The sequence below is a fragment of the Taudactylus pleione genome, unplaced genomic scaffold (assembly GCF_031769625.1).
Source record: "Taudactylus pleione unplaced genomic scaffold, aTauple2 ptg000093l, whole genome shotgun sequence".
In the NCBI taxonomy this organism is placed as follows: Eukaryota; Metazoa; Chordata; class Amphibia; order Anura; family Myobatrachidae; genus Taudactylus; species Taudactylus pleione.
This window is the reverse complement of record NW_028284495.1, coordinates 10,478,964-10,505,131: the sequence shown is the minus strand read 5'-3', so window position 1 is coordinate 10,505,131 and position 26,168 is coordinate 10,478,964. Positions and strand designations below refer to the sequence as shown.

The 26,168-nt window shown below is 42.9% G+C and overlaps 1 protein-coding gene across 1 annotated transcript in view; it reads right to left on the bottom strand.

The window, feature by feature from the left end:
- PRKDC (protein kinase, DNA-activated, catalytic subunit) overlaps nt 1–26,168 on the bottom strand; it is a 418,309-nt gene that overhangs the window by 260,844 nt on the left and 131,297 nt on the right. Inside the window, exons 22-31 of the mRNA XM_088469547.1 lie at nt 21,299–21,405; nt 20,764–20,854; nt 19,734–19,897; nt 11,194–11,346; nt 7,593–7,700; nt 6,217–6,443; nt 6,023–6,117; nt 5,811–5,910; nt 4,650–4,783; nt 3,465–3,713 (exon numbers count right to left, since the gene is read on the bottom strand). Of these exons, the coding sequence (XP_088325673.1) occupies nt 3,465–3,713; nt 4,650–4,783; nt 5,811–5,910; nt 6,023–6,117; nt 6,217–6,443; nt 7,593–7,700; nt 11,194–11,346; nt 19,734–19,897; nt 20,764–20,854; nt 21,299–21,405 (1,428 nt within the window). The remainder of the gene's footprint in view (nt 1–3,464; nt 3,714–4,649; nt 4,784–5,810; nt 5,911–6,022; nt 6,118–6,216; nt 6,444–7,592; nt 7,701–11,193; nt 11,347–19,733; nt 19,898–20,763; nt 20,855–21,298; nt 21,406–26,168) is intronic.

Here is a 26,168-nt window from a genome sequence, read left to right as displayed (position 1 = left end):
ACTGAAAGAAGTAGGACGAGAAACAGGTTAAAACGGTCATGATGACCTAAGGATTGTACCATTTGTATAAGAAGAGAGTGGTCAACAGTGTCTAATGCAGCAGAGAGATCCAGGAGAATTAGAAGTGAGGAATGACTTTTAGACATGACCAAATCATTCACCACATTATTTGGTGCAGTCTCTTTGCAGTGTTGGGAATGAGAGTCAGATTATAGTGGGTGCAATAAATTGTGCAAGTCAAGAAAGTGTGTGAGGTAGGTGTAGGCAAATCTCTTCAGCAGCTTGGAGGAGCAAGGGAGTTGAGAGATGGGACAGTAAGTTGAGATGTTTTGGTTAGAATTGCTCTTGCATGCTTGAATAATGATGGAAAGATACCAACAGAATTTACAGAATTTGTTAACATTGGAATGAGCACAGAAACTAGCGCTCAACTGACTTGTGAAGGTAAAGGATCAAGAGAAGAGGTAGTAGAGTAGTAAGATGAGAAAAAGGGAGATATTTTCTCTTCATATGTAAGATCAAATGAAGAGAAGGTGCCAGAGGGTTCACGTAAGGTATTGAGCAGGTGGCTGGCTGAAAAAGAGCACACAAATTCATGTCAGATCTCATCAGTCTTCTCCTTGAAGTAGGAAGCAAGATCTTGGGAAATGACAGTTGCTAGTCGGGTTGGTGAGGATAGATTTAAATGTATTAAATTGGCCTTTGGGGATAGAACCTGGGCAGATATGATAAACTGTTTATTCGGCAGTATCCAGAACCTTTCCATAGTAATCGTAAATAGCCTTATATGTGAGGAAGTCACCAGGAGTACAAGATTTACGCCAATTATGCTCTAATAAATGCAAGAGATTTTGAAACAGTCTTGTTACTTTAGAATGTCACGGCTGACATTTAAGTTTATGTGGAGTGTGAAGAGTAGCTGGAGCAACTTCATCAAAGGCGGTTACTACAGTTTGTTTAAGATGTGGTACAGCAACAACAGAATTGGTGAGAGAAGTTGTTGCAGAGAGGTGTAAAGTTACTGAATAATAAAATAGTTATTTTTGCAGGTTTGAGGAGGTATGGTAGAGTTTAATAACAGAGAGCTTAATGTAATAGAGGAGAGCATGCAAATGATCAAAGAGAGGGAAAGAATTGCTAGAAGATCAAGGCAGTGGCCATCCTGATGAGTCATTGCACTGGGAGAGGCCATGGGAGGAGTAGTTTGGAGGCACAAGGAGAATGTGGACAATAGGGGCATTGAAGTCACCCATGATGCTGGTGGGGATGTCAGAGGATAACAAATGAGGGACCTAGACAGAAAAAAGTTCAAGGACTTGTTGGTATGGTCCAGGGGGGCAATAGAAGCAAGCAAAATCCAGGGAAAAGGAATTGAAAATTCTGTACTTCAAAAGATGAGAACGTGACTAATGTGTTAGCAAGTAAATGCGCAATTTTGGGACAGTAATATTCCAACCCCACCTACTTAAAGCCGAGTGTACAGACTATTTTTGACCCGGGCTGACATATCCTCAAAATAGTTTAGTGTGTACCCACTATGAGCCGTATTCAATTTGAGCCGAGCCGCGATACTTTTTCGCGGCCCGGACTTTCCGCCTACTTCGCCTATTTTGTAGGCGGAAAAGTATCGCGGCCGTGCCGGCTTTACCCCATATTCAATATGGAAGTACGCGAAAACGGGACCCAGCGAAACTTGAACAGGTGGAACGTACTGTCAGTTTTGGGGAAATCAGCCTAACACCCTCCAAAAGATGCTCTGACATGGGGGTTAGCTATGGTTACCCCCGATTTGGCTTGCTGAAGGTATGTGGTGTTTTTAAACGGGCTCAATAGCTGCTAAATAGCGTTTTTCTATACGTGATGCAGAATAGTATTTAGGAAGCTTTTTCCAGAAAATAAGTTATCCCGGCAAATTTGGGGTACTTGAAAATGGGGATCAGCATATTTAAAAGTTGCTAAAGTAAAGTTGAAAAAATTGTGAAAAATCCACCTGCCACAAGCACCTGCAATCAAAAAAACATCAGGGGCATACTTGGGGACCCCACCAGAGTCAAGTTCGCTAGTTTTTAAGTTTGTACCCCATTTTTTTTTCGCCCCCTTTCAAAGTAATTTTTTGGGGTGTCCTTAAGTTTACCTTTGGGGGACTGTCTGAAGGCTGCAGGGGAGTTCCCGTACCGTTGCACCCCAAAACCCCAATTCTGCACTTTTTTCTGCCTCCCATTCATAGGCGAAACTTTTCCGCCTATTACATTGCATTGACTTTCCACCTAGGCGGAAAGTCTTTCAAATTGAATACGGAGTAAAAGCCAAACAGGCGAAAATGACGTCATCTGCGAAAAGTTCCCGCCAAAAACACGCGGAAACTGACTTTTTGCCTCAAATTGAATATGGCCCTACATCAGTTGTTGCGCGCTCCTGTTTGATCGTCAGCCGCATCGTCAGGTCGTCCTTACATGCAGCTCAGCCTGACGATGTAGAAAAAAAAGACTTCAGCCTATCCACACCGGAATGGCCTATCCCTCAAGACCTAACAGTATATCAACAATATACAGTAGGTGTGAACAGATGGGCGCTGTCTTTTATGTGACAAGTGAAGTGCTCAAGGGAAAAATACTTTCTCCTGATGACTTAGACAGTATTTTTATCCTTGTGCTGGTGGTATTTCACTTGATTTCCCTCTTTACATTCGTCCGACCCAGATCATGCATGCATGTATAGAGATAAACGAAATACAAAAACAAAAGATGTTTCTCCAAGCTGTAGTCTCTTAAATGTATTTCAAAAACAGATGGTATGAGGGAGACTTTTCTTCCCCCTTATATGCCTGGGGAGTAGGTATGACAAATCTAGTAGTTTTTCACTACACAAAATATGAGTAATTCATGCGTTCCCCTATTGATTATGGGGGATGCACCTGGATTCCATGCAGGAGGTGCGGGAAAAGGTATATGACACTATCTTGGCAAAGAAGAACTACTATATAACTCAGAAATGTGTAAGCAAAATAGTCATGAAATATGCAACAATATTGCATATTTCATAACTATTTTGCATACACATTTTTTATATACTATATATGGTGTTTTTATTTAATTTTTTTATGAGAAAATAAATGACACCTATATTAACAACCCTACTGTTTTATGTGGCCTTTACTTTCTGTGTTACTGTGTGTATAGAAGTTTCTCTGTACTAGGATATATCATGGTTTGAACTTCTCTTGCCAAATAGAATAAATAAATGCACACAATGCAGGTATAGAAGTATTATTTACCTTAAACAACAATAACAAGGTTAGTACAGTAAGTTCTTAAACTTTTATTCTGATTAAAAAAATAGGTACGGCTGCACCTTTCAGTAAGCAAAAGGCCATCAGATGAACAATATTTTATAGAACAGCCTACAATTAGTTCACTGACTGATAAGACATATAAATCTTGTACATAGAAAGAACATTTCCTCACCTAGCAATGTTTGTGGCTTCACAACCCGCATCCCGATAAATGTATTGTAACAGTCCAGAGCTGCAAGAAACATGTCCATCCACTGAACCACAGCTTGTAAACTGAAGGCCTCATCCAGCTCATGAAGCGTGGCAAGGTGCAATATTCCACAGCGTTCCTCAGAACCACCACCTTCAAATCTCTTAATGAAGAAACTGACCCCATCTTTCTTAATGATCTCCTCCACCCAGGCAGATGGGGATTTTTTATCTGAAACAAACAAGGATATTTGGAAATGAGCAAACAAATTGTATAAAGACATTTGGAAATGTGTCATAAAAAGTTACAGCTGTAATGAAACATTTTAAAGTAGCCCCAGAGACAAACATTTTATTTTTAAACTACCTTTTCACTGAACACTTTGAACACAAAAGTTATAAATATGATAAACTTAATATATGAATACGCAGAGAATATAGATCCATTAGCAAAATCAATAATCATATTTTTTAAATAATAATTTGTGAACAAAAGTTACTACTAAGATATTTTGTATGCCAGACACATAGTCAATGAAATCTCAGTTATTACTAAGATTGCATATGAAGCAATCTTAGTCTATAAAAAAAAATAAAAACATGTATATGACAATAATATTGCTAAATTTGTGAGTGAGCCATTGAAAAGTCAGTTAAAAGCAATAGGGTACCAATGCTCCTACTATGGTACACTCTAAGTTTCCAAGTTTTATTTATTTATTTTTTTAAGAAGAAAATTACAATTAGACTAGATAAGTTTCCGTGTACATTACCAGGGAGTAAAGCTGGGTACAGAAAGATGAACGATGTGTGTACCCAGCGACGCGACGGGCAACTTCACCGCCGTAGGGCCGACATATTAGGCAGCCGGTACACATTTCACGATCCAGTGACTGACCAGCCCATATGTCTGTATTAGCCACATTATACTGCATGGGGCCCTCAGACGGATTGTCAGATTGAGCTACATTTAGGTCCGATCTGACGATGCGACTGATGACCAAACGGGAGCGCACATGGTCGTTAGTAGTGCGTACATACTGGCCGATGTCGACGATGTGTCGGCATGATCCGCCAGATCGGACTACATATCGGCTAATGTGTACCCCAGCTTTAAACATAATTCTCCACAAAGAAATAATAACTTTAACTATTTAGAAAAAGGTACCTGGTAATAAAGGAACAAATTCAAAAAACAGCTCCATTGCCTTGTGCCTGCACTCAGTCTGAGGGCGCCCGCATTGTTCTAAAAGCCATAGGACAACATCCAAGAGACAAATAGACATGCTTTGAGGAAAATCCCTAATTTAAAAAAATAAATAATTGAAATTAATATGAAACTCTGAAGAGACAGTATCATAGAATGATCAATAACTATCACTTCCCAACTACCAATGTATTAAAACAGGGTCATTATTATTTTAAATAATCAGAAAATGGAGTATATTTTCTAAAGAGAGATTTTTTTTTCCTACTTAACATTTGACTAGCACCTTCTAGAAGATAATAGCTAGAATCTGATTGGTTGCTATGGGCAACCTCTCCAGTTCTAAAAACTCTCACTCTATATATATATATAAATATACCCCTAAGTGTGAGGACAACGCTAGTCACAGCTGTCTAATAGCCAGTACATAGGGGAAATGCAGAGTCAAACACAAACACAAAAGGGCGGTTTTTGTGTTATGCTGAGGAATCCAGAATTACTACCTTATGCTATTGGATTAGTGTAGCTTCAAGCAGGAAGCCGCTCCGTCACAGTCATCGTTAGTATTGGGACTTGCACCAGCCCCATGCTGGCTACAAGAGATCTGTGTGAAACAGGCTTCCATTCCCCATACACATGACCCAGAATAGCACTGAACTGAAGCCACATGCCCACAACACTCCCACAAGACAGAAGAGCTCTGCAAAGTCAAATTGTCACTGCCCAGTTCCCGCCCCCAAAGCGCTAATTTCTGGGTGAGTTAGATCCGTCAAAGTCAGAATAGGATGGAGACACACAAAAATGGTAAAACTCACTATGTAAAGAGTTTTTATGACTCAGAATCAGCCCCATGGTGTTCAAGGTGCAATAATCCCTGTGTTGTTATTTATGTCGTGAGATCATATAGTTCTCGCTTCAGGAAAAGCATGAGATTCAGGTTTAACTGAATTTGTTAGTTTTGCTAAAGTGGAAAATACCAGGGTTAAGCCTGTGTCCCCCCATGGATGAGAAGAGACATTTAACTAAACCAGGATCTCCCCAACTTTAAATAGTATGAGATAAGCACAAAATAAATAAAAAAATCCTATCCTACAGTATGTAGGGCGCACGCAGACGTTATACCTTGGTATGCGCCGTTTAGACGCCTTGTTTAAAGAGCTCGCTTTCTGAATGATAATGCGTTTTAGATGAACAATGGCATCACTACATTGCTGAATAGTACCTATGATAAGAGTAAGAAAAATTAATATGGACAAGCAAACTGCAAAACTTAAGTAAACTGTATCACATATACAATTTACATTTTTCCCACATACTTTTAGCTCGCATCTCACCTAAGGATTTTTCATCTGCATGAGATAGTGCCAGGCTTTCCATGTAAACCACCAAGACCTCAAATATAAACTGATCCACCAATGCCGACTCTTCTCTAGAGATAGAATACAACCAATTTAAATTCATACAAAATTTTAGTTGTGCAGTTTTTTCCCCCCAGAAAAGATCCCCTGATAACTGAAAGATAGCACACCTAAACTCCCTATATATGTTGTTGAAGGCAAGACTTGCTCCCAATCTCTTAAATGCATTCGGATGGAGAGCAAGGCTGTAGAGTCTTTTAAACAGTGACTGTGTGTTCACAGGGCTTCTTTCCTGCTGTTCTGGAGTTGTCTGCTTTATTGACCATTTCAAAAATTCTTGAATGCATTGTCCTGAGAAGTCTCGCAGTGTACTATCAACTGGGTCCACAATTCCATCCTTAAAAGAGGAAAACAAAAACTTCAAATACCCAAGCAAAGGGCAACAAAACACACACTCATGATTTATAGTTATACATATATGAACATATACAGTACATACATACAGTATGTATATAAAAATATATATACAGTACACAATATTTACGGTACAGATATATTATATACATGCATATATGTAAATATATACATATATGTACTGTACATAGAAAGTGTTAATACTGTAACATTGCTTCTGCTAACAGTTTGAATATTGGCTTTAGTGCTCTATCAATATGTATCGCTATGTATTACAATTATGTATCTACATTTTTTATACAGTTTGTATCAATATTGGACTTCAGTATTTGTACTATGCAGTTTCTATAGTAGTTATTGTGGTTACTATGGTGATGGATGCATGGGGTGATATCATCATCAAGTGCATGGAGGCGGGAGTCCAGCCGGAAGCTGTGCCAGAGGACGCAGCAATTTGGTGAGGGGGGAGCACTTATTTAAAGTTTAGTCTGTTGTTCATTCTTGTATGTCCTGATGAAAAGGCTTCTGCAATTGAAACGTCGATCTAAGTGATGGTTGTGTCATCTATTTATTTATTCCTTGAGTGCCACTGCTACTAGTATACTGTGCAAGGTGTTTCTAACATCATTACGGAGGGCAACGGGGTAAGTTAATTTTTTGCAGTGAGTGCTGGATTATTGCCATATTATTTATATATTTTTTTTTCTCTGAGACCCTACTTGGGTCCTAGTGCACAATTTATAATTTATGTACTTCTCCTTTGGGGTAAAACAAAGGCAGCTACTCCTAAACACCTTCCAAGCCCAGATGTGTGGCCGGGAACCTCCTCCTCTCCAGGGAATACTGGAGCCTAAGAGCAGGCGGGGCAGGGGAATTTCAGAGTAGCGCTCCTACAGTACATGCCCTCCTGCAGAGTTCTCAGCAAAAACTCTAAGGAAGCAATGGAGGAGCATTGCTGCTAATGATCATAAAGAAACCGGCTATAAATAAAGAAAAGGAGGGGAAGGAGGCAACATGCAAATAAGTTCAGTTTGCTATTGTGCCTGCTCCATGAACAGCGCCCTTTTTCTCAGCAGGTTCAAAGAAAAAAATGTTTTTAAATTAACAATGGGATCCTAAAATACATGCATACCAAAATAGCATCAAGTAGAGTCACAGTGTCTTTGCTTTCAAACTTTTTGTTATTTGTGAACCAATGAATGAGACCCATAACAAGTGGCTCATATAGCTGCCTTGTTACCTAAAAAGCAAACAAACAACACACTGTTAATAGAACACACAATATGTTGAAAACGTTTATACAGTAGAAACGGCATCGCTTTCTCATTCATCCAAACCAGGTCTACACTGCTCATCATGAGTTGCTGGAGGGGACAAAGGTGCTGGGACTTAATGTAAACTACAGATACATTATTGCTGCAGTTGCGCTGAAGAGCCCTTCTCTATTCAGCAGTCAGCTTGCGTAGAGCATCTTTTTTTAATTTTATTCACTTGAATGTGTCTTAACTGCAAAGTGATGCAACAAAACCGCTTCAAGAGAATGCACTGATTAACTTGATATGCGACACAATAATGTGCGACTGAGGGCTGTATTCAATTAGTGGCAAAAACTGCAGTTTTTTCGCCATTGGTGAAAACGTCCGTTTTCAACTAAAAAAAAAAAAAAAAAAGAGTAAATTTTCACAAAAAAAACAGGCGAAAATGGCAACAGGTGAAAAAAAACTGGAGAAAAGTTTTCTCCATCCCAGATCAGGCGAAAAAAATGCAAAATCCGTATTTTTGACTAAAAATATGAGGATTTCTTTAAGATCCCATTGAGCACCCCCCGCCAGCCTAATGAAAAATTACCGGGAAAAAAAATCGTAAGTTGCGTACTTTGCACAAATTTTGGGCGAAAAAAAAAAAAACTTTGAATAAGATAAAAAAAAGCATTTTTTTTCCAGGAAATTACTGTTCCACATAAATTGGGGGCACGTTAAAATGGGTGCAAGTATATTTTCGAGTCGTAAAAACACAATTTTAAAAACCTTTAAAAAACCGCCTGCTGTGACCACGTGCGATATTTAAAACACTTGACGCATCCATACCGCCCATCGAAAAATCAGACCCAATCCTTTAAAACCATTTTCGACGGGGTTTTTTTTCCCGCCCAAAATTTGCGCGGTTGTTTTTCGACAAAGCATACAACTTACGGATTTTTTTCCCGGTAATTTATTAATAGGGGGGGTGTCCAAAGGGTTCTGAATGAAATCCCCAAATTTTTTTAAAAAATAGGGTCTTTGCATTTTTTTTTTCACCTGTTCTGGGATGGAGAAAACTTTTCTCCAGTTTTTTTTTGCCTGCTGATGTTTTCGCCTGTTTTTTGGCAAAAATGTAGTCGTTTTTTTTTTTTTTTTCTTCAAAAACTGCCGTTTCTGCTGCTAATTGAATACGGCCCTGAGTCTGAATCTGTAAACGAAGTGCTACGATGCAGCAGGTGTGACTTGTTTTTTCACGTCATGTTCTGCTGTACAGATTCATGGAGTCCAGTTTCTCTTCAAACAGATAAGTTGCTTCAAAAGGGAGGTTAATCAGGCAAATTTTTGACTAGGAAGCAGCTGCCCATGAGTGTAGCCAGAGGTTTATACTGTCAACTACTGTTGATGCCATAGAAAGCAATAGATTCACAATTGAATGAGAAGCTTTTTTGAACTCACACACTTCTTAACAGATATTAACTATTTACCTTCTCCTTGATATTTGTGTGGAGCGTATATGAATGATTACTATAACCGCCTTAAAAGAGTTTCTAAGGAGGAAATGCATTGGTTATTGATTGACTACACTTACCACCCAAAGCATTAGGGCAAAACTTGTAGTAAGAAACAAGGAATTTGTAAGTCTGTCTCCAAAGGGATTCCCCAAACAGTGCCTACAAGGTTATTACCCATGCAACTAACCTTTTTCTTATCAATTTTAAGGAATTATTTTTATAACTATTTTTATTTGTTTAATGGGGGAGGGGAGTGTTTGCAGCCAATTACAGATCTGTCAATGCAAACTTTTGCTGCAGTCATGGCAAATAGGCCCTCTCGGCACGCCAGTTCACGTGCACATCTGCTAGTGCCGGGTGTCTTTTTTTTTATGAAAATGCATCTAAGGCCCGTATTCAATTAGAGGCGAAAAGTCAGAAAAGTTTCGCCTGTCCCACTTTCTGCCTCCTTCGCCTATTTCAGAGGCGGAAGCTTTCCATGCGCAACCCCGCTTTTCGCCTAATTCAATTCCAAAACAGGCGAAAATGGAAAGCAGCGAATGCGGAACAGGTGGAAAGTACTGAATAGATTGGGGGAATCAGTCTGTACCCTAAAGTAAGATGCACTGACACTGGAAATCAGTACAGATGTTTACCATTAGCCCTAAAAAAGGTACTTTGTGTCATTAATTTGTGTTAAAAGCTTTAAATCTGCTTATTTCTAAAAGTGCTGAAAAAACAGTTTTTTTTGGTGAAAATAAATAGTCCTGTCAAATTTGGGGTACTTGAAAATGGGTGCTACAGTAGCATATTTCTGTGTTTCTAAAGTGAACTTTTCAAAACTGTGAAAAACCACCCTCATACATGCACCTGCAATCCCAAAAACACTTGGCCCCTCCCTATAGCATCCCAAGAAGTCTATTTCGCTAGTTTTTATAGTTGTCCCCCCCTTTTTACTTTTTTGCCCCAAAAATGACATGTCTTTTTTGGGGTGTTCAGAGGTATTTTTTTTTATATATTTTTGTTGATTTGTCCTTTGGGGCTGTCCCAAGGGTTCTGAGTCATTTCCCCACATTTGCACACCAAAATAACGATTTTGCACTATTTTTCACCTGCTATTCTTAGGAGATACTTTTCCGCCTATTACAATGCATTGAGTTTCCGCTTAGGTGAAATCGTCCTGGATTTGAATATGGAGATACTCTGTGCCGTTTGTGGGTGGTGACGGAGGGGTGGTCGGCGAATTGCAGGCGTGCCAGTGCGTTTGAACGCCATTGCAGGGGCGTGCATAAATTATCCACTAACGCCTTATGCAGCCTGAGTACTTATAGCCTGCGACGAGGTTAGCAATTTCTGAGTAAGGTCAGAACTCGTACACGTGTTCTGACGTACTAGAAGTTACCAATGGTTTCGCAGTCTTGCTAAGGATTACGGATGTGTGTAAGGTAAAGTGAGCATCCATAGATTGTGCTGTGGCGACATAGTGATCGCAATGGATTAGCATACTAGCGCAGTGGAACTGCGTGCATAATCGCTATTGCATTCGCAGTTGCGATACGTAATGAATCAGGCCCTTAGTCGCACACAGATATACAAGTGTCGCACATCAAATTAATCAGTGCAGTCTCATGAAGCGGTTTTGTCACATCGTGACTAAGATACACATTCGAGCGAAAGACACGCTACACCACATCTCACGCCACATGGCATATTGTGGTTACGTGTATGAGGATACATCTGTATCCTCATACACCTAGCTTTTTTCAAACACAAAAATATACAATGCTTTATTCAAACAAATGATTTTTCAAAATGACTATTAATCTGTTTTTGCCATCCTGGAAATAAAATCTCTCTAAGAGAAATGTAAACGTGTGCCTAAGCTCTTGCAAAGACTGATCAGTATGACATAAATGTTCCTCACTCATGAGCACAGCAGAGATGTGTGGCATACCCAGACGGGCAACTGTGCCATACAAATAACCAATTGGGTGTAGCATACCTGATCAACATCACAGGCCAGGCGAAGCAATACAGGAAACGTACGTTTGAACAGTTTAAACATTGCTGGAGGTCCTACTTTTGCATCAGGTATTTGAGATGCTTTTCCTAACATGAAAGTAACGATGCTATGCAAAAGTTCACAGGCTGCAACCTTAAAGAAAAGAAAACATAATTTTATGGAAAATATCCTGTATGTGAAAGACCTCTGCAATACATTTAAATATTGGATTACACAAGCCATTACATTTTTACTTTTCCAGATAATACAAGGGTGAGAATATTACATTTCTTTTCAACACATTAGCACCAAGTTACAAATACATACTGTAAAAGGAAATGAAAATAAACAGGATTTACTAAAATAGTTTGGGGTATATTTGTCCTAACCATTGAACCCCTACAAGGTTGTAGGTAGACACAGATATAGGGCTATATTTTGCCCTTAGAAGAGGAGGTGCTATGAGAATTGGGGAGGGGGGCGGTAACAGTTTTCTTTTTCCTTCCTATAAGCCATTCATTGTCCTGTTCCTCCTCAGTTTAAGCAAGTAAGAAAAGTAGCAGCGTACCATAGAGGCCACACATTATTGAGTGGGTTTGTCAGTGACTCTCTGCAGCCACAAAGGAAGGAATTTCACAAGAAGACACAGATCATAGCTTAAAATAAAAGTAGCCAACAACTGATTTCCAATATATATATAGATAGAGTCACATACAATGCACCACACACCCAGGCAGTGAAACGCTGCTTTATTGGGTTTATAGTAACACTATTTTCTAATAGATGTGAAACACAGGGAAAACTTTAGGTTGCAACAAAATAACAGTATGGAGATCTTTGAGAAAGTGTTGCCAGCTCATAGAGCAGGGATGAGGAACCTTTTTTCTGCCTAGGGCCATTTTGATATATATAAATATAACATTATTCACGGGCCCAGTGCAGGCTACGACCCCTCAGTGTGATGTAACACGGAGACGGGGCCACAGTCACTAGTGATTACAGCAATGCCCGGAGCATCCTGAGGATGCTTCGGGGAGCTGTGAGGGCAGCGGTGTGACCGTCTGAAGCGTCCCAAGGACGGTCCAGGCGGCCCTGCTACATAGATTCTGGCCGCAGGGTGCCATTATAGGCACCCTACTATCCAGATGAGGCTAGCAGAAAAAAGCACAGAGGGCCAGACCAAATGATTCCGGGGGCCGTATGAGGTTCCCCATCCCTGTCATAGAGTCACCAGGCCGAAACAAGATGGTCTTAAATGGAGACATCTATATGACCTTCAAAAAAAGTTTATGTCTAACAAACACCATGCAGAATGGAATGAAGGTCAGACATATGTAGCTACATGAAGAAAATACTGCAATCTGAAAGCAGCTGTAGGCTAGAATCAAATCAACACCACTGACATTCGGACCCCCTTCGGTGGCACTGTGACAGGACCGGCCAACCTTGTAAGGGTGAATGGGTGCAGGAGAAGTGGCAGGCCAAAGAGGCTGCTCGGGCACCATAGCAGCTGCACCCACAGTAGTTACGCATGCATGTTAGCAAACAGTGGGATCCTTTTCAGAGTCAATGGAATGAGGTTATAGGCGAGGACAATGTAAACAAATAAAGGTTGCAGGTGTACTTTAGGGTCCAGTCTTCAATCCGGACAACACCGGGTATCCCCCCTAGTTTACTACATTGGGAGAGGGCATGTGATGGACCAATAAACAATCCATGTAATAAAAAAGCTGGGCTATTACTGACACTTTTGCACTATGCAAATCAGGCAACAAACCAGAAGAAGAAAAAAAAAATAGAAGAATGAACTCTTTCATTTAGGGGTAAATTTATTAAGAATCGAGATAGGTCGAGATGACCATTTAGGGTGATTTATTCATTTTTTTCCTGCTTGCAAATTTTCTAAAGGCAAAGTCAGGTGAGTTATTTAGAAATGTATGTTATAATACAATTTTACTGTCACAGTGTATGTTGTGTTTATTACGTATTGCTTTGGTTGTGGAACTACAAGTGCCAGTGGGCCCGTAATGTCCCTCAAGCTGGTATTTGTGGTTCTCCAAATACCAGCATGCGGGGGAGGCTTGCTGGTACGTGTTGTTCCACAACTAAAGACAATATTTAACCCTTTCTTTTACACTACACATACACTATCAACCCGGCACCCACCGCCCTAGGGTGCTGGGGATAGCCCTGGGCTATCAGCCTAGGACAGGGGTGCCCTGGAAAGGGTGACCCCTTTATTGGGTTGGTCCTCAACTCCCAAGGGATCCCTGGCCTGGGCTGACTAACGGTCAGGGCTGATGCTGCGGGCCCCAGTGAAAGGGCACCCCTGGCTGTGCCATTAGAAAGGGTCCAGGGCAGGTTTTAAATATACGGGGAACCTCACGCCATTTTTTTTCTCCGTATATTTAAAACCAGCTCTGTCCCTCCTGCCTGTTGCTGGTTCGTAAATTTACGATGGAACCCTACACATTTTTTCCCTGTAAATTTAAGAACCAGGACAGGCTGGCAAGCCCGGGGTTGGCCAGTCTTTTGGAGAGGAGAGCCTCACATCCTTTTTTAAAAAACATTTAACCCTTTTTAACAAGTCTTAACACACAAGCAGCCAACACATCTCACGGATATGTACAGACTGCTAGCTCGGGAGAGATTTGCAGAGAGAAAACACTGCAATCTCGGGTGAGTTTAGATCACAAACACTGTTCATATCTTATTTGCCAAGCTCTGCGTTTCACTGCCCCAAGTTATTATGTTCGGATATCTGTCTGCTGTTTTTCTTTCCTCCTCTCCCAGTGTTTTCCCCTGCCAGCCTGGTTCTAATTGCACGCTTGGAGTTGGACATGGCTGGAAACAGGGGTCCTTTTGCACTGCGTAGGTAGCTAGCGATCACATGGCTGTCAGCAAGCATGTAGAGAGCCTATAAACAGAACACCCAGCCAAACCCACAGCAGAATTTGTAAAGGTCTACACTGAACTTTCAACAGTGAAGTGAGCTGACCAAATTGTCTGGGAGTGTGTATATAGCCTGCATTTCGTATTTTGAGATTAAACACACAACCTGAAGAATGAAGAGAGAAGTCCCTTTTTAGCAAAATGCAAATTAAATTCAGAACTTTGCTAAAAACATATAAAAGGGAATTAAGACACAGCCAGGAAAGATGGTTTACAGAATGCACAAGAGACGAGACATGCACTGGTTCAGAGCATTGACAATTTCATCCCTGGGAATGCTGCCTTGACCTGCAGAATGATACAAGGTAGCAAAGCTGAACTGATTGCCACACATGATTTATTGTAGTATTTCACAAAGACTATTATGCACCACCAAGGTTAGGGGAAGTAACTAATATAAGTAGCTAGGCTAGTTAGTGAGTAAATGTAGTAAGGATAAAACACCTCTTCAAAAAGTGGAGATCCTAGGAAGAAGGAGTTAGTCCCCATGTGCTAGCAAAACTGTGACCCCAAGGAAGGCTGGACTGATTAGCGGTCACTGCTTAGTGGAAGACTGGAGTAACAGAAACCTTGAGCACTGTAGAGCGGGGACAGACATCTGCTGCCATCCCAGTGCAGGGCCAGAGTCTCCAGAGTGCTGTACTTATGCCTCAACAAGCCACCATTACATATCAGTGCTGCTTTATATGGAGCTTCTCATGTTAAATGCATAAGACGACACTTGGCTGTCCTTCCATTTCTCAAACAGTGTAAAAATAAAAAAAAAAGATAAAGTTAAATAAAAACTCTGTCAACCTCATATGTGTAACACTGAACAAAGTGGATTTTTGGGTACTTACCGTTGAATCCTTTTCTTGGATTCATAGTGGTGGGGACACTGGACCATGGGGTTGTAAGATGGAACTGCAGGAGCTGGCACTTTACTAACTAAACCTGTAGCTTTAACTCTAAGATCCTCCCTTCTGCAACCCCATCATGTCAGTATAACTTCAAAAGTGCCCGGTAAGGGGAAGCAGTAACCCAGTGAAACTGTTCTAACAAGAAAAAAACAGAACCACAGGGACCAACTGGTCAAAAAACACAACGTAACATGACTGAGCATGAGGAAGGGAACACAGTGTCTCCCAGCATGAATCATAGAAAAAGATTCAATGGTAAGTACCCAAAAATCTTCCTTTGTCTGTCTTCTATACTGAGGGACACTGGACCATGGGACGTTCAACAGCCGCCCCCAGGGAAGGGAATGCTCAGGCTGACTGAACGGAGACCTGTGTGCCCAAAGTGGGCGTCGCCAGTGGCAAAAACATGAAACACGCAAAACAGAGCAAATGTGTGGATAGAGGATCAGGTAGCAGTGCGGCAGACCTGTTCAGCCGAGACCCTGTGGCAGGCCGTCCATGAGGTTGCCACCGCTCGTCAAGTGCCGGTCTCCCCACATCAGAATAGGCCTAAGAGAGTACTAAGCGGATCCAATGTGCAATGGTCTGCTTCGTAGCCGGCCAGCCACATCTCTGAGCGTCGTATAGAACTAGCAGGTAATCGGTACAATGAACAGAAGAAGTCCTCTCCAAGTAGAGCCACAGGACTCAGACGACATCCAACAGAGCCAGATTGTCCTGATCCTGGCAAGTCGCTGAAGGAGGAAACACCGGAAAGACAATTTCCTGATTCAGGTGGAAAGCCAAAACCACTTTCGGTTGGAATGAAGGAACTGTTCAGAGAACCGCTCAATCATCATGGAATATGAGGAAGGGTAGCTTGCAAAACACGGTCCCCAACTTGGAAACCCGCCGAGCTGAGGCAACAGCCATATGGAAAACCAATTTTCATGTGACAAATTTAAGGTCCGTGAAATCCATAGGCTCAAAGGGAGTCTCTGCTTAAAAGCTGAGAGGACTAAGTTAAGAGCCACCAGCAGCTGAAACAGTGGTTGAACCCGCAACACTCCCTGTAAAAAAGGTCCGAAATTCTGGTAGAAGGGCCAGGCACAGCTGAAAATAAATAGACAGAAGAAATTTGGACTTTCAAGGAGCGAACCTCCAAACCTCCCTGAAGAAAGGCTAAAAACCGAGGAAGGTGAAACCTGGATTTGTGAACTTCGCGCCGTTCACACTACAAGATGTAGATCTTCCAGATCCTATGGTAGTTGCGCGACAAAACCGGTTTCCAGGCCCACAACATAGTATGGACCACGGAAGAAAAAAAAAAACCTTAGCCTTCAAGAGGCCGGCATCAAAAGCTAGGCCGTTAAAGCCAATCGTGGAAGGTCCTCGTGTCAAAACGGGCCCTGCAAAAGCAGCCAGCCGGGACCTACCGCCAGTTTGAGGACAAAAAGGTATGCTAGACCAAAGCTCCACGGAACGGTCATGGCATCCACTATGAAAGCCAGTGTGTCCCTGGACCTCGCACAAAATCGGTGAATCTTGCAGTTGTGACAAGACACAATCAGGTCTATCTCCAGAAGGTCCCACTTCCAAACCAACTTCTGGAAGACCTCTGGATGGAGAGACCACTCCTCCGACAGGTAGTGGTCCTGCTGAGGAAGTCAGTCTCCCAATTTTCCATGTCCAAAATGAACACCGCTGGAACAAAGGTTAGAATGTGAGATGCCTCTGCCATTGCTCCCACATTCTTGGTGCCACCCTGATGATTCACATAAGCCACTACCGTGGCGTTGTCCAATTGAATCCGCACCGGCCAGCCAGGACAGACTGGGCCCCCAACAGAGCCAGATAGATTTGTGTGGAGCTCGAGCACATTGATCACAACCTCTGATGGTGATCAAAGACGCTGAAGACAGAGACTTGACGTCACCGCGCCCCAACCGATGAGACTGGCGTCCGGGGTCACAATGACCCAAGGCGGAGTGACCTAAGAGAAGATGATTGGAAACCAGCCACCAAAAGGAGGAATTGCCGAATGCTGTCAAACAGAACCAGAAGCTGAGGTGAAAGGTCCTCTGTGCTTCCCGACCAATTTCGGAGAATGTCCCACTGGAATACCCGCGAATGGAAGTGGACGAACTGGATGATCTCGAAGGTGAAGATCATCGTACCCAACAACTGCATGCATAGCCAGATTGACGGGTGAGGTACCGACAGTACTATTGTGACCAATTCCAGGAGGACACGGCTTTGGACTCGGGCAGGATGACTTACTGTAGGGAGGTATCAAAGATCACCCCCAGGAATATGAGCCACTGGCAAGGTGTCAGGTGAGACTTCTCGAAATTCAGGATAAAGCCATGACCCTGAAGCGCCTGCACCGTGCAGTCTAGATGAACCTGCAACTGGGAAGCCAAATCTGCCGAATCCGGAGAAGGCGGCCTCTTACCCCCAACCGGACTTGGTGGGCAGAGATCCTGTCAGGCACTAGGCTTCTCCGGAGACCTGGCTCTCGAGCACCTGTAGGCACCAGAAAACCTACCCCAAGGAGCCGAACCCCTGCTGGGTAAAAAATGGTCTCAGGATGACTGACCTCTAGAAAACACTCTACCATGAAATGAAGAGCGAAAAGCACGAAAACGCAGCCCCCACTGTTTCGGGGCAGCCACGGGCAGAAAAAAGTGCTTTTCCCCCCGGTTGCTTGGACAATAAAGGTATCCAACTCAGGGCCAAACAAAACCCCTCGCCAAAAGGGAAGAGATTCCAGAGAACTTTTGGATTCTGCATCCACATCCCAGATGCAGAGCCAGAGAACTCTCCTAGATGAGACGGCCATAGCTGAAATCCTGGAGGCCACCTGAGCCTCACCGCGTACCTGTTTTGCCAAATCCAGTAAAGCATCTCTGGACAAGTCATCCTGAAGTCCAGCAATGAGTTTGATGGACCATGTCTCCATGGCCCGAGCCACCCACGCTGAGGCCAGCAAAGGACAAATAACGACCCCAGAACCAATAAAAATGGTCTTAAAGGCAACCTTCCAATTTCTTATCCAGCGAATTCTTAAAAGGATGCAGAACCCTGAACCAGGGGGAGAGCAGTGTGTTTAAGACAAACGCGCTACCGCCGCATCAACCTTGGGAGGTTGCTCCCACTTGGTGATATGGTCTGGCTTCCGCTTCAGAGGGTAATGGGACACAAATCTGACGAGATCCGATAAGTCTGAGGTAGCATGTAAAGTAACAATCCTCTTGCTTCTACACTTGAACGGTCCCACCGCTTGTGTTTGGGTATCCAAGTCCAGGCAGTCCAGAGACTGTACCACTGCAATAATGAGGTCTTCCACACCTTGACCCAAAGAGGGCTCAAGAGCCTCCCACTTGGGTAGAACCTCCTCCTCTGGAAGTTTACCCTCCTCCTCCTCGGAACCCAAAACGTTTAACAGCCCTCTGGAAGAAGGAAGACACTCATGAGCCTCACGTAGCTTAGGATCCTCAAAGAACCATTCCATATAAAAGGAAACTTTCTCAAATCCCGCCGCTGTGCACTCCATGGTACGAAGCCAAGGTGGGTCGGGCCCTGCTGGGGGACTACACCGGCTGCAGCCAGCGACCCAGCCCCTTGTATGGCAGAGACAGGCGCGGGAGCCGCTCAAGCCTGTCCCTCCCACTGAAGCACCATAAGCTTCACCAAGTCGGAGAGCGACCGACCCATAGCCTGTGCCCATGCCGGCTCGACTGGGGAGGACGCTGTGCCTCCCGACGCCTGCGCGCAATTAGGCCCACCTGACTGTCCTCGCACAGGGCCCGGGAGTCCAACTGTCCACATGGCAATTTCACTTGATATCATAGTAGTGTTCTTAACCTTGACTGAATTTGATTTGTCTGTCATAGTTGCCACACGGTCCCGCAAAACTGCGGACACAGGTAGCCAGTAAAAACACCGGTCGCTGAAAAACTGCACAACTCCCAGACAGGTAATAATAGAATACAAATACTTAGCCTTCCTGCAGCAGGGGAGAGGAGCTTGTGGCCGTATGTGCTTTCACCCTTCTCCTGCAGAGGCAGATGCAATAGCTGCTTCAGAGCAGAGTCCTACGCAGACAAACTGTTCCATCGGCTGCTATGTAGTAGGGAAAGATCAACGCTGACAGGCTCCGCCCCCCTCCTGCTCTGTACTGACAGTACAGCCTGTTTGCTAAATGTTACTCCCCCCTCTGGGGAGAACACTTGGTATGCCCTGTAGACAGGTAGCCTGTGTCCGGCGGCTCTCTCCCTACAGGGAGCACCCCTCAGACAGCCCGGCAAGATGGCGCCGCCATCTGGGACAGCGCTGACGTCTTGCACCCTCTACCAGGGTGCGGGTGCGCACTAGGCAGTTTTCTGAGGAGATCGGAGTGCTACGGGGTGTGTGGCCGGTTAGTGCACTCCTCCCCCACCGCGGCTCCCGGCAAGCTGCGTCTCTGTACAGAACCTCACTAAAACAGAAAGTTAACATTACAAATAAAAGCTACAGGTTTAGTTAAGTGACTGCTCCTACAGTGCCATCTACATCCCCATGGTCCAGTGCCCCCAGCATAGAAGAAAGAGAAAATAATAGAAAGGATAATGAGGGTCATAGTTCTAATTAAAACATAATATCTGTCTCACAATGCACATGACACTTCTAAAAGACACAGAGAAAAAGTTAAAATAAAAGTGTACATACTTTTGTCTGTCTGTCACTGGCACAAAGTGCCAAATCTGTGACATGTGGCAGAAATGTATCCAGGTAGATTAAAGGTTTCATGTCAGCAAATGGTACTGCAAAACGAAGTCTCTTCTCCGTGTCCCAAGACACATGATTCTTTATCATTTCCTCAGTAGATGCAGCTATCAAAGTTAAACATAGGAACAAAAAAGCACAACTATTAAGTGAATACAAACGCTTTACAAGAGCGTCCATGCGTATCACTTATACATATTGGTTAACTACAATCAAAATCAGTAGTATTATAATTTAGTAACACTGGCTTCTGTATCTAACTGATATAAAAGACATCCCTATAATAAACCATATTTACATATTTTTTACAAATAGAAGAAAATGTGTTCTATTTTGCTAAAAGCAAGTCCAAGAGATTTGAATTGTATAGATTTGGTATACATAGATAGAGAAACCTCATGTGAATTGTGTTACAGATATAACACTTCTTTATGAATTGATTCATCTCACCCACATTCTATTTTTGACCAGAGGAGAAGGATGAGTACCTATTTAAAAACCACTGATCAGGAAAGATATTAGTATTGCAAGAGGCGATTTACTATAGATGACAATACAGGGATGGGTTCCAATATCCTCTTTGGCATATCAGCCATATGAACTATACTGATAACTGTCTACAGGGATCCATTATTTATATGCCAGTATCCTTCTTTGTGTCACTTAAACAATAAATATAATGGAGAAGACAATGAAGCATAATACACAGGAACACATATAAGCAGGAACAAACATCTCCTTTCCTTACCTGCTTAATTTAAATAAAAAAAATGGAGCACAACTTTAATTAATAGTTTTCAAGATATAATTCCCAAAATATAAATGCCTTCATGCCTTTTAAGGTGTACAGTATATAGTTCTCTACAATGTTTATATAATTGTCAGTTCTAAAATTGCTCTAAATATTGGAAGTGATGACATGTAATAGCATTACAGAAGAAAATTTTTCATCTCTAGTAATAAATATAATTACCTGTTACCAAGCTGCGATTAATATGTCCTCCTAGAGAACCAAGTAATCGTACTACTCTGCTCCTCACTGATGCTAAAGAGGACTCTTCCTTCTGTAAAATGATTACGAAACATGAAAATCTCAGTAACAATTCTGCTGTTTGCATTCTTACTAGACAATATGAACAAATAAAACACTGCTCTACAACGCAGCTATTGGACAGATTAGGGGGCTTATGTAATAGGTAGCGAGCTGCAGTCTCTGCGGGAACTCCTGCGAGTCTTTCCTGATATATAAAGCAGCAATCATTTTAAAGGCAAAACGCCTTTAAAATGATTGCCGCATTAAAAATACAAGACGACTCGCAGGAGTTCCTGCAGAGACTGCAGCTCGCTACCTATTATATAAGTCCTCAGGTCTTAGAGAACAAGTTTACTCTGCCTCATATAATGGAGAACGCTTCTACATCCAAAAACATGCTTAGTTTAGTTGTATAGTCATGAGCATACAGATACAAGAATATTACTAGCAATCTATTGAAAATAAAATAACATACCACAGAGAGTATTTTTGCTCTCTTTATTTTCTTGACAAGATATTTATTAAAGCCTTTTTGTGAAGCACGTGACAGGTAACCTACTTCAATTGCATTGAGTGAATCATCTGAAAAGGAGATAAAAACATTGCGTTAAATAACCTAAAATAAGGATCCATCTGCATACAGTATATACAATGCAAAGGTTTAAAGATGGTAATAATAATAATAATTTTATTTATATAGCGCTTTTCTCCTATAGGACTCAAAGTTCATTACATTTACTGTACAAAATAAGCTTAAACAAGGGACATTAGTGAAATGCTTGTGTGAATAGGTCTTGAGTCTATTTTTGAAGGATTCTAGAGTGGTGGCCTCTCGGACTGTGCAGGGAAGTGAGTTCCAAAAGGTTGGAGCCACAAAACTGAAAGCTCGACCCCCAGATGTATAGTCAACGGATCGCAGTAATCGAGAGGGATGGTAAGGAATCAGAAGCTGCTTCAGGTACCCTGGGCCATGGTCATGTAGGGCTTTGTAAGTCAATAATCCAATCTTGAAAACAATTCGCCATCTGACAAGCAGCCAGTGAAAGGAGTAGAGAATGGGTGTTATGTGGCTGGAACGTGGCTGGTTGGCTAATAGCCTGGCAGCTGCGTTTTGTACCATCTGCAAGCGGTACAATTCTTTTGCTGGGAGACCGAGGTAGAGGGCGTTGCAGTAGTCTAGGCTTGATGATATAAATGCATGTATGACTTTAGGCAGATCTTCTGAGGGAATTAAGTGCTTGATTCTGGTTCCTCAGATGAAAGAATGAGGATTTGATTGAGGCTGATACCTGATGTTAAAAGGGTTTAGTGTTTTGTAATTCTGAACCCCCAAGCGTAAGTCCTGTTGGTTGGCTATGCTGTAGCCTTGTCCTGTGACCTATCATAAGGACCTCTGTTTTATCAGGGTTCAGTCGCAGCCAACTGGAACTCATCCACTCCTGAAGCTCAGCTAGGCAGCCATTTAGGGTTGTTATTGGGTCCTTTGTACCTGGAGCAAAGGACAGGTACAGTTGTGTATCATCTGCATAGCAGTGGTAGACCAGGCCATAACGTCTGATTATTTCACCCAATGGTAGCATGTATACTGCAAAAAGCATGGGAGATAGTATAGAGACCTGTGTGACACCGCATGAAAGCAAAATCTAAAATTAGCCAAACATAAAAAGTGTTTGATTTAAAATGCATTAAAGTGGGGGGCGTGGCCTGACTGTCTTTTAGCACAGACGTGCCTTGCTGGAGCTCCTACTAATTAGGGCATAAAAGCACCGTTTATCTGCTAATCCGGTGACCGGCGCTGCTCTCCTGTCTGACTGGGGATGCCTGCTGTCCTCCTGCCCGGCTTTCCTTCTCCCCTGTGCCTGCTGTAACTCCCGATGGTTTGCGGCCTACCTGCCGCCCAGAAGCTGCGGCCTTGAGTTTGGGGCCTTCCCCGGGTCCCGAGTGCGGCTGAAGCCGTGGCCGCCGACTGACTGGCTCCTTTCTTGGAGGCTCCGGACCCCCCTGCGTGGCCCTCCATGCCCTCTGGGTCCTCCGCTGGCTCCGGCGCTGCGCTGTGACCCCCGGCGGCTTGCGGCCTACCCACCGATCGGAAGCCGCGGACTCGCGTTTGGAGCCCGGCGGACACACGGGTGACGCCATTCCCGCGGACGCTGCCTTGTTCCCTTGAACGGAGGCCTTACCTGCCACAGCCTCCACGCTTGTCTGCCAACCTGCTGGGCTGATTCCTTCCTTCCCTCTCAGGGGCTGTTGTACTTGGAGGCTGCTGGAGTTCTCCCTGGGAAGCTGTGGCCGCCATCTTAGATCTGGGCATCCCAGTCACTGCCCACCTGCAAGCAGCACATTTTCTGCCCTACCTTCAGCATTTCTTCACACAGTCTACATGGCTGCCTTACAAGAATATGACATGGCTATCTGTGGCTGAATAAAGGTTTCCTCAACACTCCTCTACCAGCAAGGTACAAATATTCTACTTTGCCATGTTTTTTCAGTGATATCCATCTTTCATCCCTATGAGACCTCTACAGTTCATGTTTACTTAATGCACTGACCACAACGGAAACCATTTGCCTTTGCATCATCGTTTATACTTAATTACCGAAGAAGCCACTATGCCTAACAAACGTACTAAGCTATCCACTCTTGCGCCTCCAATCAAATTTGTACCCCAGAAAACCGCCGATTCATTGCCTACGGGAAGATCTTCACTGCCAACCAAAGCTACTCCCACTCCTTGCCCTACAGATACTCTTGATTTAACTACTGATGCTCCATTGACAGTCCGTACACTCCATCAAATGCTTCAGGCATTCCGTACGGACCTTACCTCCGACTTTCAAGTCTCCATTAAACAGCTTACCAGTGAAGTGACCGGTATTGGGGATCGCACGAATAACTTGGAGACTAAGATGCAAGAATTAGTTTCCTCCCACAATGACCTGCTGACATCCCATAACTCTGTCTTAACGGAGTTGGTTGCTGTTAAAGATAAATTGGCGGACCTCGAGGATAGATCCAGGAGGAATAATATTAAAATCAGAGGCATCCCGGAGTCCATACTTAATGCCGACCTCCAGAACTTTGCTTTGAATATATTTCAAAAATTGTTGCCCTCCGTGGAAGCTCGCGATTTGCTGATTGATCGCATCCATCGCCTACCTAAGCCCCGATCAGCTCCGGCAGGTTCCTCTAGAGATGTCCTTCTACAGCTTCATTTCTTCCACATCAAAGAAGATATATTGAGGGCTGCCCGTGAATCGGAGGATGCGGAAGTTCTTAATAACCTTCAATTATTTCCTGATCTCTCGGTCCACACTATTAATAAACGAAGAACATTTCAACCTCTTACGAAAGCACTCCTGGACAATGATATTCAATACAGATGGGGTTTCCCGGTAAAGCTTTTGGTGCGAAAGGATGGCTCCACGTTTATTATTTCCTCCTTGGAAGCTGGCGCCAAATTACTGGCTGAATGGGAAATACCTGTCTCTATCCCAGCATCCTCCCAAAGTCCCCTTCTCCAACCGGAATAGTCTTGAGTGGGATGAAGCAGTTTCGTTTTGGTCTTTTAAGACTTCTTCAATATTTCCTGGTTTCCTACTGGCCTAGAATGGTTCAATATTGGGCCATTATGGAACATTTTAGCATTTGCTACAATCAAGTTCCTTCCTCAAGAACATTGTTATTTTTGTATATCTAGCTTTAGTTCATCAAAGTGAACATTCTTTGCTGCATTTAGTACGATGCGAGTGTTCCCGATGTAAGGTTTGTTGTATTTTACAATTTCTGATTAATATTTTGCTTAAAGTAAATGGTTTTCAGAATTATGACCATAGATTTCTCCCTCTCCCCTTCCTCCTTCTAAATTACAGTTTTTACTATGATCATTTTTCTGTATTTAGGATAAGAGAGGGATGGTAAATGTGATTTATTGGTCTTTGTTATATTATGTTTTATAATAGGTCTCGGGGATGAGGAATGACACAGTCCTCCCCCACATGTTAACTATTTTGCCGTATTGTTTTTTCACGTCATCTACTAAGGCCCGATATACTGGGCCTTTTGGGTTCTATATTCTCTATATGTGTTTTTGCTTTATGTGTTTTGTTTTTTTTCTTTCTCCCCATTTTTCTTCTTTTTTTTTTTGTGTGTGTGTTTTATTTTCTTTTTACTTTCTTTTCTTTTTGTTATATGACAGGTGCATTTGGGAAATTTTTACTCACACAATGTTTTATTACACCTAATGGTTAAAGTCCTCTCATTGAATGTCAAGGGACTTAGGGCCTGATTCAGAGCCGTTCGCTATTTGTGGTCGTTCGTTCAAAAACAAGGGGTGGCTATTCAAATGATCCGTTCGCAAATTGCAGTCTGTTCCCACCTCTAAGTCTGAACGAGCGAGCAAAACATACGCTCGTTTATTTGATAAAAACGCCCCCTGGCCGCACGCACCATACGTCATGTCCGCTATTTATTAGATTAATCGAGTACATCGTACAGCGTATGAACTGCTCGCTATTCTTGTGGTTGGTGTTTTCAACCGCTATTTTGCGAGCAGTTCTGAGTTAAAAAAAAAACCAAGTGACGTGGTCAATGACGCTGCTGTATTAATTATGCACTCCCTTAAAACGCCCGTTTTGACCTTTAAGCACGCCTGCGTTCGGATCTCCACTCCCCGTTTTCAAGCACCTTCCCCTGTTACCACCCACATACGCCTCATTCTGTCACTCAAAATAGCAGGCCCTCGCTATATTGCGTACCAACGATTTTCGGCCGCACTGACTGGTTCGCGCATGCGTACTAAAAACCGTACGCATGCGCAGATGTGCGAACATCGCTCGGAACGAGCGTACTGCCGCTAGCGAGTGGCTCTGAATGAGGGCCTTAATTCTCCTCATAAGAGACGTCTGGCCCTTTCTACATTCCACCAGCATGGGGCCAATGTTGTGGCTCTTCAGGAGACGCATTTCTCATCCTTAGCTCCCCCCATATTTAGGGATCACAGATATCCTTTATGCTACACAGCTAATAGTCCTCTTAAACGTAATGGTGTTGCCATACTGTTCCATGCTAATACCCCATTTACGTTACAAAGGAAGATAGAGGATGGGAACGGTAGATTTCTCATTCTTATTGGTAAAATTGAAGAGACTCTTGTCACCCTGGTTTCCCTCTATGCCCCTAATTCTCGCCAGATCCCCTTTCTACGAGAAATATCTAAAGTTAGACAGGGAGCACTTATTGTGCTGGGCGACTTTAATTTAGTCCTAGACCCTAAAATAGACAGATCTTCGCCCCAGGGTCTTTCCTCCACCCCTCGTGACATAGGCCCCTCGTTGGCCTTTAAGAAA